This window comes from Eptesicus fuscus, chromosome 8, assembly GCF_027574615.1.
Source record: "Eptesicus fuscus isolate TK198812 chromosome 8, DD_ASM_mEF_20220401, whole genome shotgun sequence".
Taxonomy (NCBI): domain Eukaryota; kingdom Metazoa; phylum Chordata; class Mammalia; order Chiroptera; family Vespertilionidae; genus Eptesicus; species Eptesicus fuscus.
Genome location: NC_072480.1, coordinates 86815955 through 86835935, shown reverse-complemented (window position 1 = coordinate 86835935; position 19981 = coordinate 86815955). Strand labels below are relative to the sequence as shown.

Below are 19981 nucleotides of genomic sequence, written 5' to 3'. Positions count from 1 at the left end.
CATGAGTTTATGTTAATGGCCTGACTTTAGGAAAGCCTTGTGGATTGGGGATGGTTGCCAGGAAAACCAAGTGCATGTGTAGGTATTTGGAACTTTCAGACCCTCACCCCCAGGGAGGGGAGAGGGGCTGGAGATGAGTTCAATCACCAATGACTTAATCAAGCATGCTTAGGTAATGAAGTTTCCATAAAACCTCCAAAGGATAAAATTTGGAATACTATTTTTTACCTTTTTTAAAAAAATTAAAATTGATTTCAAAGTGGAAGGGAGAGAGAGGGATAGAAACATCAATGATGAGAGAGAATCATTGATCAGCTGCCTTCTTGCACAGCCCTTGCTGGCATTGAGCCTGCAACCTGGGCATGAGCCCTGACCAGGAATCAAACTGTGATCTCCTGGTTCATAGGTGGATGCTCAATCACTGAACCACACCAGCCTGGAATACCTCTTTGATGGACATGTGGGGTATGAGTAGGGAGAGGGGTACACCCAGGGAAGCATGAATGCTCTGCCCTATTTTCCCCATACCTTGCCCTATGTATCTCTTCCATTTGGCTATTCCTGAGTTATATTCTTTGATAATAAACTGGTGATCTAGTAAAATATAACAAAATAAGACAGAAAAAATATCTCCATAGTGGCAAGCATCTAATAACATGTTTCTCCAGCCAAGAGTAGGGTAGCTCCAAATCATCTTTAGGACAGATACAGGTGCGGTGGACCTCCTAAAATTTGGAAGTGGGAGCATTTGTTTTAAGGTTGCATAGAAGAAAAAGAGCTGATCTCTGGGCAGGATGTATCATTCATTTACTCATTTCATTCTTTCATTCAACTCAATAAATACTGAGTGTCAAGTATGTGCTAGGCCCTGTCATAGGTACTGGAGATAATCTATTAAATTAAGACATTAAAGTTGATAGTGACACTAAGAAGGAGAAATAAAAAGGTGGAAAGAAAATGCATCTTATATAATAAAAGCCTAAGACGCTAAGTGTCTGGTTGTCCAGTCGTTGGTTCAACCAATCAAAGCGTAATATGCTAATGATATGCTAAGGCCACTCAACCACTTTCTATGACATGCATTGACCACCAGGGGGCAGATGCTCTGACTGGTAGGTTAGCTTGCTGCTGGATTCTGGCTGATTGAGACTGAGCGAGATGGGCTGGACATGCCCTGGAGCCCTCCTGTGATCCCTTCCTGGCTGGCTGGGTCCTGCTTCCCTTCCCAGCCTGATTGTGCACTGGTGGGGTCCATCAGCCTGGCTTGAGCCCTCTCGCAATCTGGAACCCCTCAGGGGATGTCCAAGAGCCAGTTTTGGCCCGATATCGCAGGCCAGGCTGAGGGACCCCACTGGTGCACAAATTTGTGCACCGGGCCTCTAGTTAGATTATAATTGTTTCTAATCTTCTCTCATCTCACCTCCTAAGAGAAAGAAGCCTAGGTTATTATTGGCCCACGGTCATGGGGATAATGGTCAAAGTAAAACAAACAAACACAAACAAACAACCAAAGAGACCTTGAAAAGATTTGTGGGATTGCATCAGAAAGAAGAAAACTTTACTGGAAATGACAAAAAGTAGATATAGAAGGGAAAGTAGTGAGAGAGAGAGAGAGAAGAGCTTGTATAAATTATGTTTGCTTGAAACTAATTTTGAAGATCCTGAAGATGAATGGGTAAGGGCTTTTGTGGCCACTTCTGTGAGTATGAAATTAGAGATGAGAAATTTTGTTTGAATAAGTGATTTGTTCTTTTGGAATTTTCTTTTTAGTTACATTCATTTTTTTTCTAATTTATTTTTGAATTGATAGTGCATGGTTTCAGAAAAAATAAGTATGTATAGTAAAGATGTCTCTTTCCTAATCTATCACATAGTTCTGCTTCCCTAAGGCAGTGGTTGTTAACAGTATAAATGTATAGTATTTTTCTTCTTTTTGTGCAAATGGTACCATACTATATTCATAGGAAAAATGGGGAAATTTAGAAACACTGATCATATCAAATATTGGTGAGGATGTGGAGGAATTGCTGATGGGAATGTAGAATGGAACAGCTCTTTGGACAGTTTGACAGTTTTTTTAAGAAGTTAAACATATACTTACCATGTGATCCAATCATTCCATTCCTAGGTATTTACTAAAGAGAAATGAAAGTGAATGTACATAGCAATACTTGAATACAACTTTTCATAGCGGCTTTATTTTTACTAGCCAAAAGCTCGAAACAACCCAAATGTCCGTCAATAGATAAATAAATAAAATAATTACTACATCAATACAAGGAAGACAACTTAGTAATAAAAGAAATGAACTATTGATACATACAACAGTTTGGGTGAATCTCAAAATAAGTTTGCTAAATGAAAGAAGCCAGACAAAAAAGAGTATATATATTGTGTGACTCAATTTATATAAAATTCTAAAAAAAATGCAAACTTATCTATATTGATGAAAAGTAGGTCAGTGGTTGCCTGGGGCTTGGGGAAAGAATGAGGATGAGTGTGAAGGAGGGAAGGGAACTTTTGCAGGTGGTGAATATGGTCATTATTTTGATTGTAGTGATGGTTTCATGGTTGTATACAAAACCAAAACTTACCAAATTGTACATTTGAAATATATACAGTGTATTTTATGTCACTTATCCTATATGATAAAAGGCTAATATGCAAATTGTCCCCTCAACCAGGAGTTTGACCAGGAGTTCGACTAGGGGGTGGGTCTGGCCGGCCAACCACCTGCGGCCCCTTCCCCTGGCTGGCCTGACCAGACACAAAAGGCCACAGATTGTATGATGCCTTTTGTGTAAAATGTCTACAATAGGCAAATTCGTAGAGTCAGAAAATAGGTTAGTAGTTGACAAGTCCTGTGGGAAGGGAGGAATTGGTACAGGGTTTCTTTTTGAGGAGGTGAAAATATTCTGGAATTAGATAGTGATGATGGTTATGCAACATAGTGAATACAGTAAACCATGAAAGCGTACAGTTTAAAATAATGAATTTTATGTTATGTGAAATAGTATATCGCAATTAAAAATATGTTACTTTAAAAAACCTTTGAGAAAAAAACACACCTATGAGAAGTAGAAGATGCAATGTTAAAAAATAATAATCTGGATATTGGGTACTCGAGTAGAGTCAAATATGTTTTTTGTTTAAAAATTAATGCATATGTTAATATATGCATAGAAGTAAATTTGGAAGACTATTTGCTGAACTGTTAACAAGCGTAATCTCTGAAGAGTGAGATTATGGATGACCTTTACTTTCTAAGTAATACATTTAGGTACTATTTGATTTAAAAATACATATATAACTTTTGTGATCAAGTAAAATCAAAGACTGAAATGATTAAAGAAATATGCTAGCAAAGTTTGCTATTGGATACATCATATAGGAAATCTTTAAAAATTATCCTTTGATTACATGAAAATTAATCTACATTCACTTTTTGTACAAATGTAGGTTTTTTGCATTTGTATATTGAAAGAAATATTTGTATATTGAAATATTTTTAAAAGTTAAACATTTTTTTAATTAAAAACATTTTAAATACAGTTTACTTTCAATATTGTTTTGTATTGGTTTCAGGTGTACAACATAGTGATTAGACAATTATATTAGAAGTTTTAAAGTAGTTTTTTGTGGTAGAAAGTTGACTATTGTAAGGTACCTATAAATATTTTAATATTATTTTAAGTTTATTACTCTTGGTCAGTTCAGACTCCAATTAGGTTAGTTCTTCTCCCTCAATTTTGAGTATAAGGATCAAAATTACATCTCTCTCAAATCAACACTTCATCAGTGGCTGAGATGAGCTCCTTGTGATCACAAAGGCCTTTATGTGTTAGTGTGGGAAGCATGAGAATGTGCCTCCCAGATCTACTGCAGGATAATTAACCACAGCATCAGCTGCTGTGCTCTGACTTCCATCACTGCGTTCACACCAAAACCCATTTCCCCTGCTCATGGCAGGGATATGAAAGAAGACCCATTTCTGAAAGACACAGGACTGCTCTGAGGGCATCTTGGCTTGAGGACTCTCTGTGGGCCTTGCCAAAACTTCCTTAGAACAGAGCTGCAGCCTAAGATCTTCCCCTTCTCCTTCACAGGAGCCAGATCAGCATTGGCTCAGTGGCTCTCCCAGCCTCTTCCAGCTCCTCATTTTCCCACACCAGCATTTACCCCATAACTATTTATATAACTATTCCTTATGTAACTATTCCTATCTTAGTTTTTGCTTCTCAGATAACCTAGACAAACACAAGTGGTACCAAGAATGATCCAAGAAAACACTGTGATTTGGGACTGACCCACTGACCATCCAGTGGGCAAAAAGGATGTTAACCTGGTTGATAGGTGGGACATGGATAGTCCTTAGCCTAGGGTGGTGACTCAAATGTTTAAGATTTCATTGATGGTAACTCCTAAATGACCTGGCAAAGGAGAAGCTGTTGCAGGTGTGATGATTAAGGCATTTGAAAGCTACGGAGAGAACAATGTCCTCAAAGACAGCACAGGAATAATGAGAGATCCAGAGCCCTAACAAGAAGTTAATAGGAGCCAGAGGGTCTTTTTGAAAGCTTACCTCCTGTAGTGTGAAAGAGCAGTCACAGTTGAACAGGCGGAAACTCAGACAAGGGCAGAGATCCCCAGATGTTCGAATGTTGAGCCAAGAGAGATCTGTTATACCAAGGTCAGGGTGCTGGTTGGGGAAAATCTGGGACCCTAAAAACTGGGATGGGGACTTTAAATGGATGCCTCTGAGTATATTATCTTGGCAGGATTACCTCCTGACCCCCATATCCTTAAGGTTTGCAGAGGTGTCCCACCCTTCCCTGATAGGAGACAGCACTTCTACCATGCTAAAAGAATGCTGCAGAGCTCTAGCGTGTTTAGCTCAGTGTTTAGAGCATCGGCATGTGGACCAAAGGATGCCAGGTTCGATTCCGGTCAAGGGGCACATACCTTGGTGCAGGCTCCTCCCCAGCTGGGCCCTGTTCAGGGCACGTGCAGGAGGCAACCAATCGATGTGTTTCTCTCACATCGATGTTTCTCTCTGTCTTTCCCTCTCTCTTCACTCTCCCTAATAATCAATGGCAAAATATCCTCGGGTGAGGATAAACAAACAAACAAACAAAAAAGGATGCTGCAGCGACCTCTCCCTCACTAGGAACAGGTGCTTCCTTTAGTAGCTGCCCTTAGCTCCTCCTTGTCTGAACCAGGGTTCAGTCCCAGCATAACCTGGGTGGGTACATGCTGGGAATTATTAAGAAGGAAAGAGACTATACTCCAGAAAAGCTGCAAGTAATAGCAGGTACAGGCAAAAGCCAGAGAAATACACCTTGGATTGTATTTTGAGAGTGCTTGATAAGGGACCTGAAATTTAACTTTCTCAGGACCTAAGACTTCTTACCTTGACAAGAACCTCAGGGAATGGGGCAAACTGCTAGGGTGGTTCTCAGAAACGGAGAAAAAGCAATGACAGCACTCAGTGAAGTGGAAATTTCTGAGTTGCCCTCAGTAGGAAAGGATTCTGCCACAGTGCAGGCTACACGGCTCATTAGTCCTGATGATCAGAGGAAGGATAAAGAGGCAGAGGGAAGTGGGAACCCCAGAATGTACCCTGTGAAAATCCAGGCTCCTTCCACTTCAGTGAAGTTTTTAGGAAATCCAATGGTGAGGATTTCTTCTCCAAAGTAAAAGACATATTAGTGCATCTTGCATCCCACAGCATAAAGGAAGCTCAGCAGCCTGATCAGTTTTGGGGCTTGGGAGACAATACATTCCATTGTTAAGAATATCACTCTGGCCCAGATACTGAGTGGCACAGTTAACTGCCAGTGCTGAGTAGGGCTCAGAGCATGAAAGGCTCTGTAGCAGGTGCAGCACGCCTGCTGCTTGCTCCATATGGTTGGGCAGACCCTGTGGTTTTGGAAGTATCCATGTTGGGAAAAGATGCAGTGGAAAAGATAGAGCTTTTCCCATGCCACAGTGCGAGAGTAACAATGCAGACTTCTGGGATTCTGGAATAAGACCGTGCCCACCAGCAGAGGATTAGACACATCTTGAGAAATAGCCCTTGGAGTGCTACTGGGCCCTGGTGGAGATAATGGTTGTAAACCATGGATGTAGAATTGCCCACTATTATTTGGATTCTTTTTAACCTTCTTGGTTGATAAAGTTGGATGGGTATATATAGTTAATCATGAGATGGAAATGATACATCCAAGATCAAGAACCTAAGATTTCTTACCTTCAGAAAGAAAGAAGGAGCATAGGTCATGAGCAGATAGCCCAAAGCCCTTTAACACCCTCAATAGATGCGTCTCTCTCCCATCTTACACCTATGGACATATGAAGGTTCCCATATACTAGCTGAAGGAGGAAGAAAAAGCCTGAACTTGGCTTATGGATGAGGTGACTAGGTTTGAGGATGCAAACTGAGAATGAGTGGGGTGGCCTTGAAAGACAGTGGAGAGGAAAAAACTTCCCAATGAGCAGAGTTGCAAGCAGTGTACTTGGTCATCCACTTTGTATGGAAGAAGTGTCCTGAGGTGAATGGGAGTGGACACAAAATATGAAGAGTTTTGTTTTACATGTTAATGTCCACCAGAAGTCATCCACCATGGGTGAGGCACTGAGCAACTGAGTAGACAAAATGACTCAGCTAACTGATGAATCAGAGTGCCATTAGCCACCTCAGAACTGTCACGATGGGCACAGGAACAGAGTGGCCATGGGAGCAGAGAGAGAAGCATCCAACCAGTTCCTAGTGAAGGAGGTAGGAGTAGGCCTATGACATGACTATGACTATCACACCATCCAGAAGAAGACAGCTTCATGGAATGCAAAAACAGCCTTCTAAAGGCACAGTGGAAGCACCAACTCGAGTCAATACTCTGAAAGTAAAGGATGCCATCCTTCAAGATGCAGCATGTACATGAAACCAGAGACCTCTACCAAGTGCTGTGCACTCAATAGGAAGACCACATGAATCTGGGAATCAAGGGTGTGGATGCAGAAATGGCCTTACCATCACTACCAGTGACTCACTGGGGGAGTTTGTGCTTCCTGTTCCCTCAGCTCTGAGATCTGCAGGATTGGAGGTTCTGGTCCACAAATGGGGGCACATTCTTGCCAGTTACAGCTGTTGCCTGGGCACTTTGGACTCCTCATGCCTACGAACCAGCAGGTTAGGAGAGGAATCACAGCTTGGGCAGGCATCATTGACCCTCATCAGTAGGAGGAGATAGTGTTGCTTTAAACAATGAGGGCAGGGAGAAAGAGATGTGGGTGGAATCCACATGGCCCCCTCTTGGTACTTCCAAGAGTCCCATTGCATACCCCTCTTTGAGGTTGCAAGTCTCTTGGTACTTCCAAGTCCCATTGCATCTGCTAATGGAACTGTGCTGCAACCTCGGCCTGAGAAGGGTATGGTTACAAGAGATCAGACCCCTCACGAACGAAGGCTGAGTCACACCACCAGGTAAGCCACTGAGTTCTGCCAATGTGAGGGCTGAGGGTGAGGGGTCATTTAGAATGATGGTGGAGGAGGAAGAAGAAAAGTTCCAGCTGTGGCCCTGAGATCAAATGCAGCGCCAGGGGTTGTGCTTTATTCTACCAACTTCCCTTTTCTGAGTTGTTCCCTCAGGAATCAAGGTCTGTAGGGACCACATAGAAGGTGGAGATGTAGATCTGTGCAGCACAAACAGAAGCCTGTGGTGGCCATGAAAACACATCTCTCAGTTTTCCCTTAATTGACTCACAGACCAGCTGCTGGCCTCTGAAATCTATCACCACGTTTGCTTGGAGGCTGTGCTTCCCAATGGCCTCTCCCAGCCAATGCCTGAGTGTGGCAGGGATACTAAGCATGTTCGTACCTGTAAGATGCTGGCTGCCTCTGCAAGGTGACTTTGGCTTATGGACTGTCCATAGGCCTGGCTGGAACTTTCTTAGAACTGTAAGAAACCCCCTTCCTAGTTTCTTCTTTCTTTTCCTTCAGAGGGGATAGGCCTGCATCATCTTCTGATGGCTCCTCCACCAGCTCCTTCTCCATTTTCCCTCACGGGCATTTCCTCTAGTAAATCTCTGCACATCTAATCCCATCTTGGAATCTGCTTCTTGGAAGACCCAGACAGATTGTATATGTGCCTGTGGGCATCTAAGGCAGAATGGCAAATACATCAAGCTTATATGTTAAGTCTAGTCAACTTGTGGCTGCCAGGAGTGCTGAGTTGAGACAGATTCTAGAGCTGTATCTGATCCTTTGTAAAGAATGCCATGATCTATTGGCAAGGTCTGCCATGAGGGCAATGGAGGAGGGCCTTGACCTTTCATTATAGCTGATTCTGAATTGGGATGCTTCCAAAATCTCTATCGAGAAGGTCATGGTGAGAGGGGTATTGTATTTGAAGCTGTTGTTAATGATGAATGGTATTCATAATGATAGTAATGATTAATGATAATTATGGTTAATGATTAATAATAAGTATTACTAATAATGATATGACATAATGATGTAATAATATATAGTGACTATGTAAGTAAAGATAATGCTGAATACTGAATCCTAATATATAAAAATGTTGGGTCCGTCATATCCACAACAACTGGAGACTCGACCTAACGCCCAGGCTGTGAGAACAGCAGGCTCTGGTGGGTTCGGACTTGTGGCAGTGGAGATGGGGATGGGGGAGACGGGGCCGGCACTCACACTCACTCACAACCGCACACATGCACAGACACACACAGTGCCTACCAGCTCACAGCCTTTTCTCCCTTTCTTTCCCTCCCTCCCAGCTCACTCTCAGAGCCTCTCTCAGAATGAGGAAACAAAACAGACTGGACCTGAAGAGGCCTGGATGGAAGGGAGGGATGGCAGAGGGTGGAGCGGCCCCCACTGGCCCCACCCACTCCGAGCCGGGAAAGAGGAAGAGGGACACAGGGAGGCAGGGAGGCCTGGAGGACTGCTGAGAAAAACAAAGAGAGACAGAGACTGGGCGAGATCAGGCTGGCAGAGGAGGGCAGTTAGGGGTGATCAGGCAGGCAGAGGCAGTTAGGGGAGAGATCAGGCTGGCAGGGGGGAGCAGTTGGGGGCAAGATTAGGCCAGCAGGGGAGGGCAGTTAGGGGTGATCGATCAGGCAGGCAGGCAGAGGCAGTTAGGGGCAATCAGGCAGGCAGGCAGAGAGGTTAGGTGTGATCAGACAGGCAGGCAGAGGGGTTAGGGGTAATCAGGCAGGCAGGCAGAGGCAGTTAGAGGCAATCAGGCAGGCAGGCAGGTGAGTGGTTAGGAGCCAGCGGTCCCAGATTGCGAGAGGGATGTCTGACTGCCCGTTTAGGCTTGATCCCACAGACATCCCCCCAAGGAGTCCCCAGTTGGAGAGGGTGCAGGCTGGGCTGAGGGAAGCCCCCCTCCCCATGCATGAATTTCATGCACCGGGCCACTAGTAGTAATTATAAAATGGTATATCATTAAGGAGCTGAAAATCATTATAATATAAAACAGTATGTAGTTTAATTATATTATATAAGGAATAATATTTTCACAGTGAAAGTGTCACATGGCATCTAGAAGACATGATTCAAAGCATAAGGACTTGTTAATGGTCTCCAGCTCTCACTTGGGGTGACTGCTCTGATGAGATGATGTGATTATTTCTGTTTCCTTAACAGGTCTGTATTATGGAGCCCATCATAACATGCTGCTCTTCATTAATATTACTTATTTCCTCATGTGACTTTATACTTGTCAAACAACATTATGACATTAATTCAATCTTATAAATAGATTTTCCTACTAGAAAGAGAATGTGCTGATCAGTTGATTATAGGTATTCTTTTCTATCTAGCATTTATTTCCTTCCTGTAAAACTCATTTCTAAAATTATAAAAATAACACAGGCTTATCATTAAATAATTTTAAAAGTATAAAGCAAAATTTAAAGTCCACTTCTTACACACAGTCTCCTTTCAGTCCTACTCGGTAGGAGTAACACTTTATTTTTGGTTGTCAATGAATTTTCTCCACTGGATATCTGATGCTGCAGGTGCTTTCTTTATGACTTCGTTAAAAAGAATTTCTTGTGTATTTACCCAGAATGAACTAACAAAACTGAGCTTCTAAATACACAAAACTGAGGGTCAACCCTTTCATTCAAAGTTCTTTTTATCTTTATGAGCCATTCTTTCATTAAGTCTTTTATGAAGGCAAACATTATGCTTTGCAAAAAGTGTAAGCTTTGCTACCTCTTCCAGAATATAAGAGATTAATTTGGGAGATTATGTGTAATGCTCTGCTCACTGCATTTTTTTGGTTTATTCAGTCTTATGAACTAGCACCACTCATTTGTTTTTGTGTGAATTGTATTACTTTATAGTTATTTTCCCAAGGAGACTTTTCATTGTCCCAAGGATAAAGTGTGTAATGTGTGTGTGTGTGTGTAAGAAAAGTGAGTTAGTCTTAGTATGAACTCAGTAGGCACCTACTTCAACAATTAATGAAGACAACTCAGAAATGATGTCAATCAAGCATGGCAAACTCGAGGCCCATGGGCCACATGTGGCCCACAACGAATATTTTTGCGTTGGGAGGGCAGTTGAGGGCAAGGTCAGGCCGGCAGAGGAGGGCAGTTGGGGGCGAGATCAGGCTGGCAGAGGAGGGCAGTTAGGGGTGACCAGCCATTATAACGGTATGTAAGAAACATTTTAATAAAATTTTGTAACTTAATTTTTACAATATCCTGTTATACATAATTATTAACAATGAATTAGAACGTTTGCTAATGACTGATTACTATAATTGTGTTGCATTAATTTCCCTTACGCACAGGCATACCGTTTTTCTTCAGTAATACTAGCAGCGAATATTTTAGCGGCTGATTGCCACGTCAGTAGTCTTGGACTGACTATTTTGGTGTGTGCAACTAGAAATATTTCGCTTTTGGAGAACAAGAAAAATAGGTTTAATAAACGTTACGCTTATTAATTTGTGCAGTTATTCAGTGTCTGGTAAGTTAATGTTCAAGAAAAAATATTAATTTTTATTAAAATGTTCTATTATTTTATGTCAACGATTACTCATTTATTTCAGCCCTTTGTATTCAGCATGTCTCTATCGAAATAAACTTAACGTTTCTATGAAAATTGAAGTTGTTTTTTTTTGCGGCTCACATAAACTTAAACCTTGTTTATTTGTCCCATGTTAGCCTTTGAGTTTGACATTCTTGATGTAGATTATAGATTACCTTTTTTTTTTTTTTAAAAGTTAAGATTATTAATGGCTATTTTCAAACTCAAAGCAATTTCAGATGAGAAAAATTAGTTTCTTAAGATGAATAAAGGTTAAACTTTTAATGTACATGAAATTTATTTCAAAAAATCCTTCTTCAATGGAGAACATCTGGATCTTTATTGGAAGTGCTTTTATTCAAAGGTTTATAGATGAAATCCTTGAGCTTAAGATTCTCAAGGGAAATTCTTATTTTAGAAACAGAAAACACAGCTTATTAAAATATTGTTGATAAAACAATAAAGACAAATATAATTTTGTAACTCTAGAAAAGCTTAAATAATGGTTTCACTTAAAGAGGGAGAGATTATATACTTTTCCTAAAAGAATCAACTTACAAAGTATACTCATTTTATTTAAGATTGATAATTTTAAAAAATAATTTCATACAAAACCCCCCAAAATTTGTGAGAATAATTTTTAGGTGGGACATATATTATAATGAACAATAACACATATATCTGGTAAATTTGGGGATAAAAATTAGAGATTTTTTCATGTAGATCAATTTGCACATTTTTCCCCAAAAAACAATTTATTTATTCTCTCATCCTTTCATAAAATTAGAATTAATTTTTCTTTTGATTAACATCAAAATATTACCACAGAAATAAAAATACTCTAAAATATTCCTAGACCTACTTTCTAGAAATATAGGTCTCTTTTTGATTAAAGAAAACGTGGAATTATTTTGTAGCACATTTGTTATTTGCCAGTTTAATAAAATGGAATGCTGTAAAGTCACTTGCAAAAATGTTCACTACAAATATCTGGCATGAGGCTGTGATTTAGTAAAAACTGCATTTGTTTAAGGTAGTCCTGGAGGTGCATGCCCAGTGTTCATATTGCCTCTATTCTCCAAACTTCATTCCAATGTTAGGAGTTAGATACTATTTAATAACTAACTGAGGCAAAATTACTGTACCTTACACTCTTCACATAACAAAGATCCATAGCAGAACGAGAATGACATTTCAGTTGTCGGACCCACTAGGTTAGATTGATAGCTTTGATCATCTATTTGAGATCAATGATTATTGCTTGAGGAGCTTTAACAGATTTGCTTTGATTTTTTCTTTTCAAATTGTTTAGGCCAGTGGTTGGCAAACTCATTAGTCAACAGAGCCAAATATCAACAGTACAACGATTGAAATTTCTTTTGCGAGCCAATTTTTTTAAACTTAAACTTCTTCTAACGCCACTTCTTCAAAATAGACTCGCCCAGGCCGTGGTATTTTGTGGAAGAGTCACACTCAAGGGGCCAAAGAGCCGCATGTGGCTTGCGAGCCGCAGTTTGCCGACCACAGGTTTAGGCAAAATACCAAGGTCAGAATGAAAATTTGCACACTGCCTTCACATTGAATTGATCTCTGGCTTAGGAGAAACACCGCTGTGTCTCCATGAGGATAACAGCTTCACTTGTCCCAGTGCTGTGTGATTCTGAGTGCAGGTGCTAAAATTAAAAATGCAGTAAGACCACTGCATAGGTTTATGCCATTCTGGCATACGATATCAGTTTACCCTGGAAAGTTCCAATTTTATTTTTTTGTCCTTATTTTCATATAGGTGGAGTGGAAATTTACTTTAGATATCAGCATACACAAATAACCTTTGCATTGCCATTTGAATTGCAATAAAAGTTTGAAGGCATACTTGGCAAATGTTATCTCATGGCTCAGCCAGATGATAAAACATTATTAATAAAGTACTAAAATAAACAAGTGCTCTCTAATGGCACATTTTTTGGTCTTCTCAACTTACATATTTTTCAGGTCTGGTAGGCCTAGTTTTTATAGATCTGATCTAAACTTGAATTTAGAAGCCAGGCCAACTGGGTTTAAATTCTCAAAGATACCACAAATTTGGGGGCACAAACTAAGTAACAAAATAAATACACGGTAAGATCAAATTTTGATCGATATGAGGGCCCAGTGGAACTAATCTGCTTTCTGAAAAACAAATAAGAATCCAAAGTAATATTACACACATATAAACCAGTTTATTAGATTGTCAGTGATACTTTGAGACATATTCAAGTTATTTTATTTTACTTCATATAAACAGAGGAAGGGAAGAAAGTTTTAAACTTCAAGCTTTGTTCAGCATGTGTGCAGTTAGCATCCACAAAAGCACCATTGGATATGGAAGAATTAGCACCACAGAATTTTAGGACCTAACTGTTAACATGCATCACTGAAACACTTGGGACATGAAAACACAAAGAAGTACGTGGTATGGTCCATAAACAATACAAGGCAATTTATGATTTGCTTTCATATAGTACAATACAATCACCAATCGATAAGAACCTTTTAAGTACAATACAGGACAAAAACACTTTGTACCCTGTTAACACTAAAGCAGTTACAGATTTAAAAACATGTTTCTTATGAGAGGCAGGGGACTGAAATTATCACTCCTCCTCAATTTTTAAATTCAGAGTTGTATAGTTACATGATCTCTTAAGAAAGTATCTTCAAATTTATGTCTCTCTACCGCAATGTTGACAGTTTTTTTTTTTTAAACTGAAATACTTGATAAATTTAAAAAAACAAAACAAAACAAAAACCTGATAAGAGTCAAGAAGTACTCCAGCGTGGTGGAAGATATTCCACATAAGGTCAGTTTGAAAAGGATGCCAATGGTGTTGACACTTGTCTTCCCTTCCGTGGAGGAATGTCAAGTACAGAAGCCTTGCATTCGCGTTGAACTTCAGTTCATTTCTTCCACTCAATGTCTTTATTCTGAAGTGTAATATAAGAGACATTCCTTATTCCTCAACTGTTTTTGTAGTGTTATAGGGCTGTTCCTTATGCTGGATTTGACAACAGTGAAAAGGGTTGATATTCTCTCTGGATTTAGGGTAAATTGTGAGCTAAAGAAAAAATATTAATTTAAATTTAGCATATGTGAAGTTTTAAAGGGAGTTTCACTATTTTCACAGTACAAATGCATAATGAATATCACTGAAAACCTTTCCGTTAGAAAGCATGTAACAAACCCTCAATTTTAAGTTGGGTCTAGGCCAATTTTGGCATATTAGAAGATTACTGTATAAGAAACGTGCAATAAGAATAGATAGGTACAGGTATATTCAGATCTCAATGCACTGTTGCCAAGGAAAATATATTTTTAGTCACCAAGAGAAGAATATATCCTGAAGCATCCATGTAGACACAGGAGTCAATCATGTGTCTGCCCACCTTCTAATTCTGGAATAGTGATAACAGGGTCATGTAGGAAAAAGTACTCAATTACAGTATGGCAGCAATTTTATATTATATATTTTAACAGCAAAACATTTTTGAAAATAGATTCAGTACTATATGGTAAGTTTACAATTCACCATTTCTATACTTGTAATACATGCATATATTTGTTTTCCCAGTTTTTTTTTTTTTAAAAACCCCACTAGGACCAACATCTTTCAGAACAACAATCTAACATTAAACAAAACCTTCTAAGGAAAATATTTTGCATCACAGAAATTTGATAAAACTCAGTTACTCAGCATCACAAAATACTCAATAGATGTACATTTGAGATTGTTCATGCCATGACATAACACACCTTTGGGTTAATATATCTTATTATAAAAAGAAACAAAAGAAAGAATTGGCATGGAATTTATCTTTAGCCTGTCCTTGGTTAGAGAAGACTGATCTCTAATAAACTTGACTCCTTTCCGCAATGATAACTGTTTCTATGAAGCAGCATTTATATTTAATAAAACTTCTTAAACTAGTGATGGTCACCACAGAGAAAAAATTAAAGATAAGTAAAATTATAGACAAATGTTTTTTTCTTAAATGAACCGCTCCCAAACAAAAAAGAAAGCAAAGTTTGTTCATTTTGAAATGTTCTGTTGAAAAAACATTCTTGGAGGAAAGCTAGCCAATCCTTATAAATGTCAGGAAGATGTAAGGTTTCAATTGAGAAAAAAAGTTAACTTTTGAAAAAAATTATCTGTTGCTTTTCTGTTGAATCAAATCCATTATATAAATGAACTAGTAATTTTCTGAAGAGAAAACAGGTATACACAGCAGCACATCCGTGATACTAATTTCAATTTGATGATTCAGCAGGCATGGCTGACTTGAGCATGGAAGAAACAACTGATTTCTTAATGTTTTAGGGTTACGTTAAAATAACCTCAAATAAAACAAAATTGAATTATGACAGGCTGGCTTACTAGTTTTGATTACCTTAATATTGGACCAACATTTCAATATAAGATAGTACCAATTAAAATAAGATTTAAAAAATAAAAGCTGTCTAAAATTGTTCAATGAAAAAGCCTTTAAAGTTTACATTGTAATCTCAAATGATTGTAAGACTTAGACAAACAGTTTCGCCACTATCACATCACTTTTGTTACTCGAGTGTTATTTCTGTATTGTTCATTGGTTATATTATATAATACTATTTTCTGATGAGTTAAAAAAGTTTGACGTATTACATTACATAAGAAGCTTTAGAAAGACACATAAGTAGGATACATTTATAAAAGGATAAATAATATTTTTATGGTACTTTAGATGAATTCTATACAGATAAATAAGTAGTTCAAGATAATAAAGTGCCTTCATTTCCAGGTAATTAATTTTTCACTAAAATATTTTAAGGCTTTATAATATCAGAAGCTTGATAATATATGGGTTTTGTAATTAATTAGCATTCTTTTGTAATCCTTATTTCATTTAATCTTTTAATCCATATTAGGTAATTTTTTAATAATTAGGAGCTTAAAATTAGAATTGTAAATTCTGAATTCATTTTGAGAGGAAAGGAAAAGATGTGTAATTTCTAAATGCTGTGATTTGTACATGTTAAAATCACATATAATGTGTCACATGTTAAAAAAAGAGACTCACATATTGCTTCTGAATAATCCGGCTTATATCATAATATACTAGAGGCCCAGCACACAATTGAATCGTGCATGTGTAGGGTCCCCTAGGCCTAGCCTGCCATCAGGGCCATGTCAGCCGCCCTGCGACGCCTCGAATGTTCCATGGACGCTGCCGGCACCCCGCCCCGCCCGCCGCGAGAGCTGCTGCTCATTTGGTCGTGATGCTGTTAAAAAAGGCCTATGGTCGTGATGCTGTTATGGCGTCACAACCACAGGCGTTTTATGATATAGATAGCAGCCAATAACTCTCAAAAATCCAACAGAATATTTGATCCCATGGCAAACAGGGCCATCATTTCATTCATTTATATATTCTGTTGTCTTTACACTTAAAATGATTGTGCAGCCTCAAATAAAAAAGACTATAAAAATTTAAGATGAATTCTTCAAATACAAGCACAATAAGTATATTTTATTGCAACAGCTTGTGTATAATCTGTATTGATGCCAACATCTAATGTTGAAGCATTTATATTTGTTTTCATTTTGCTTCTACCCCCCCATGAATGTGTCACAGTAAAATACTGGTAACCTCATAGAAGTGTGTATAATAGCCATAATCATATAGAATTCTCTTTCTTCTTATCAACTCTTTATGGAGGATATGAGGGTATTTAAGCACAGCTGTGTACGTAGTTGTGCTGGCGGCTTCAGATTTTAAGATAAATTACAATTTTATGGACATCAACTTACTTAATTGGTTATGACCAATAAAAACTAATTAAAATGTTTGAATATTATATTTCAGGAACTTACTAACGTGAGGCACAAGATTAAATAGCCATGATACTTAAAATGCTTTGCTAATTACCATTGGATTAATTTAAAATGTTCCTTAAATTAAAGGGTTTTGAGGTTAGGATGAAGGAGGAAAGTTAAAACTCACTGCAAAGAATGGTTTAAATGAAATGTTCCACATAATTAGAAAAGGAGGAACTACCAGTAGGAAAAAAGTGCTAGTCTTAAAATTGGTTTTGGTTTTGAATTTAAAGGCTGATACAGGCAATTCCTGGGAATTAAAACAATTTTAAATGGCATAAACTTTTCTAATTGCACATTCCTTTACCAAAGTGCCACAAGTTACTTTTTTTTTTTAATGCACACAATGCTACTTTTCAAAATATAAGTACATATAAAGTTTACCTTTTTCATAATAGTATAGTACAGTTTCACACAAACTTGGTACAAATATAACCAGGATGACGAATTTTAACTTCCTAAATACAGTATAGTGTATTTAAAAAAATAATAACTGTTAGAACCTTGGTCATGATGAGATTCAAATCCAAGTCTAGCCAAAGCATTGCCATAAAATCTAAAAACATCACAAGAGTTTATTTAGGTAAATTTTAGCAATAACTCTGCCATGCAATGCACAGACATATGTTTTTTAAAAAAACATATTGGTTCACTTATCCTTTTTTAATCTGACTACTTATTATACTTACTCTCTTTAATCATTGAAGCTACAATACATGTAATAACTGAATTTTGAGAACAGTATTAAACACTGAGGTTTCTAGCCTTGATTGCTCATTCCTATTAAGCATATGAATGTGTGATGCATTGGCTATTAATTTTTATGCTTCTGTCTCTATTCTAAATAGAAGAACTAAATGGAAATGTATAGAAATAATATAATAAGAACATAATGACATTAGAAACCAAAGCATCAATATATAGAACAAATCTATACTAATAAAAGGGTCATATACTAATTAGACCGGGAGACCTTCCGTACTTCCTTCCAGACAAAGCCATGGTGGCGGGGCCGAGGCAGAGGAGGTTAGGGGCAATCAGGCCAGGAGGGGAGGGCAGTTGAGGGTGATCAGGCTGGCAAGGGGGGGCAGTTGGGGCAAGAAGGCTGGTGGGCGGGGCAGCTGGGGGTGAGCAGGCTGGTGGGGGGGACAGTTGGGGGTGAGCAGGCCAGCAAGGGGGGGCAGTTGGGTGCGAGAAGCCCGGCGGGGGGGCAGCTGGGGGTGAGCAGGCCAGCATGCAGAGTGGTTAGGGGTGATCAGGTAGGCAGGCAGGTGAGTGGTTAGGAGCCAGTGGTCCCAGATTGGAGAGGGTGCAGGCCGGGCTGAGGGACACCCCCCCCCCCGTGCACGAATTTCGTGCACTGGGCCACTAGTAAAAAATAAACAAGTATGTGAAAGTTCTTCATACTAATAAACTTGTTAAGTCAGGGGAAGACAATAAAAATTAAGATCTTTTTACCAAGTAATAATTCTATTACTATATATTTAAAAATTAAGTGGAATGCATATAAAGTTAAATTTTTAAATATTTTGTTGTTGTTTGAGTGTGATGAAGTTGAACTAGAGATGTGTGTCATTATAATCTGAGACACCCTCCCCACCCCCCAAAATCATATTCTTTAGAGGAAAGAGAGAATATAAGATCATGATTCTCAATGACAGGCCACTTGTCTTCTATTATGCCACAGGCTAAACATTGTGTTGTAGTACCTCATTTGATTAGGGTGAAAATGCTGGTAAAAATATAAAAGTGCTAATGTTAAAATTAGGAGTAGTTCATCATCATGGAACATTAAATGACTATCAAAAGAGAACCCATTCCTTTTTCAATATTTTGAGAATCTCAATCTTGGATATAAAGAATGATTATATAAAAGCATATAAAAGAAATACGCAAGTCTATAAATTCTTCATCTTCTGAAGATGTAAAATGGCATATAAATTGGTATCTTAGTCCTCTGAGAGAATTAACAAACTTTAAAAACATAAGTAAAATCAGAAGGGGTCAGGCATGATAAATCATTCATAACAACTCCCCCAAACCCAGGATACTGATAGGTGAATCACAGAAATGTTAGACATTCATTCTATATAACTTAACAAACCTTCTTATTGTTTCTGAGTATTAGAATATAATCCCTTTTTGGTACGTAATAGTCTTGTATAGTGGCAGCATTTAAAAATTGTTAGAGAATTACTTCAAATAAACATGGAAATGCAGACTCTTAATAGATGCTGTAGACATGTGGAAACTACACACTACATATTATATGCCAACCTGAGTTAGCTCATGTAATACCCAAAATAATATAAGATTCTACAATCTCTCTTATTAATACACAGATATTTTCTTGACTTTGAAAAAGGTAGGCAATTGTATTTACCTAATTTAGTTTTTCCCTGGTAGTAGTCCTATAGAGATGACATAAATACTGAACATACCTATGAGAATCATTCATTCCTACGATATCATTTAATCTTGTTTTCTATTATTCAGATCTTTTACAGCACTTTTCATTTCCAAAATGCCCTGCAATTAATTATAACAGTTATTTCTCATTGTATTGCTACAAGGAAGGCAAAGTTAAATTGCTTGTGCAGTGGTGGAGCTATACAGGGTTTTAAAAGATCATATGTATGTTCTCTGCCCTGTAGGCAGGTATCTAGCATTTCCCTATGCTATGAATCTATACCACATGCTCCCTGGGGCCAAAGACTAGATCTTGTTGCCTGCTGTATATCCAGACCTAGCAGCGTGCTTAACTCATGCTGTATGCAAAATAAATATGTTGATTTAATAAAGGAGAAATGGGATTGAGAAAATAGAACAAAGAACCTCAACATTCTTGCCCCTCACTATTACTTCCCCACAGCTGAAAAGCTGTGCTTGCCTGCTCTTGTTTCTCCATGACAACAGAGTAGGTAGTCTTACTCATCTTATACAATAGGGCAGTGTTACTCACTCTTAAATCATGATGGCAAAGCCCATATGGTGTGTGTCCTCCAGAGTACCAATGATATGATTG

The 19981-nt window shown here is 38.3% G+C and overlaps 1 protein-coding gene across 1 annotated transcript in view; it reads right to left on the bottom strand.

Moving 5' to 3' along the window:
• Positions 1 to 14052: 14052 nt before the first annotated feature.
• Positions 14053 to 19981, bottom strand: part of PURG (purine rich element binding protein G) — a 31733-nt gene continuing 25804 nt past the window's right edge. The window contains exon 3 of the mRNA XM_054720063.1: positions 14053 to 14160. Within this exon, the coding sequence (XP_054576038.1) occupies positions 14056 to 14160 (105 nt within the window). The 3' untranslated portion in view covers positions 14053 to 14055. The remainder of the gene's footprint in view (positions 14161 to 19981) is intronic.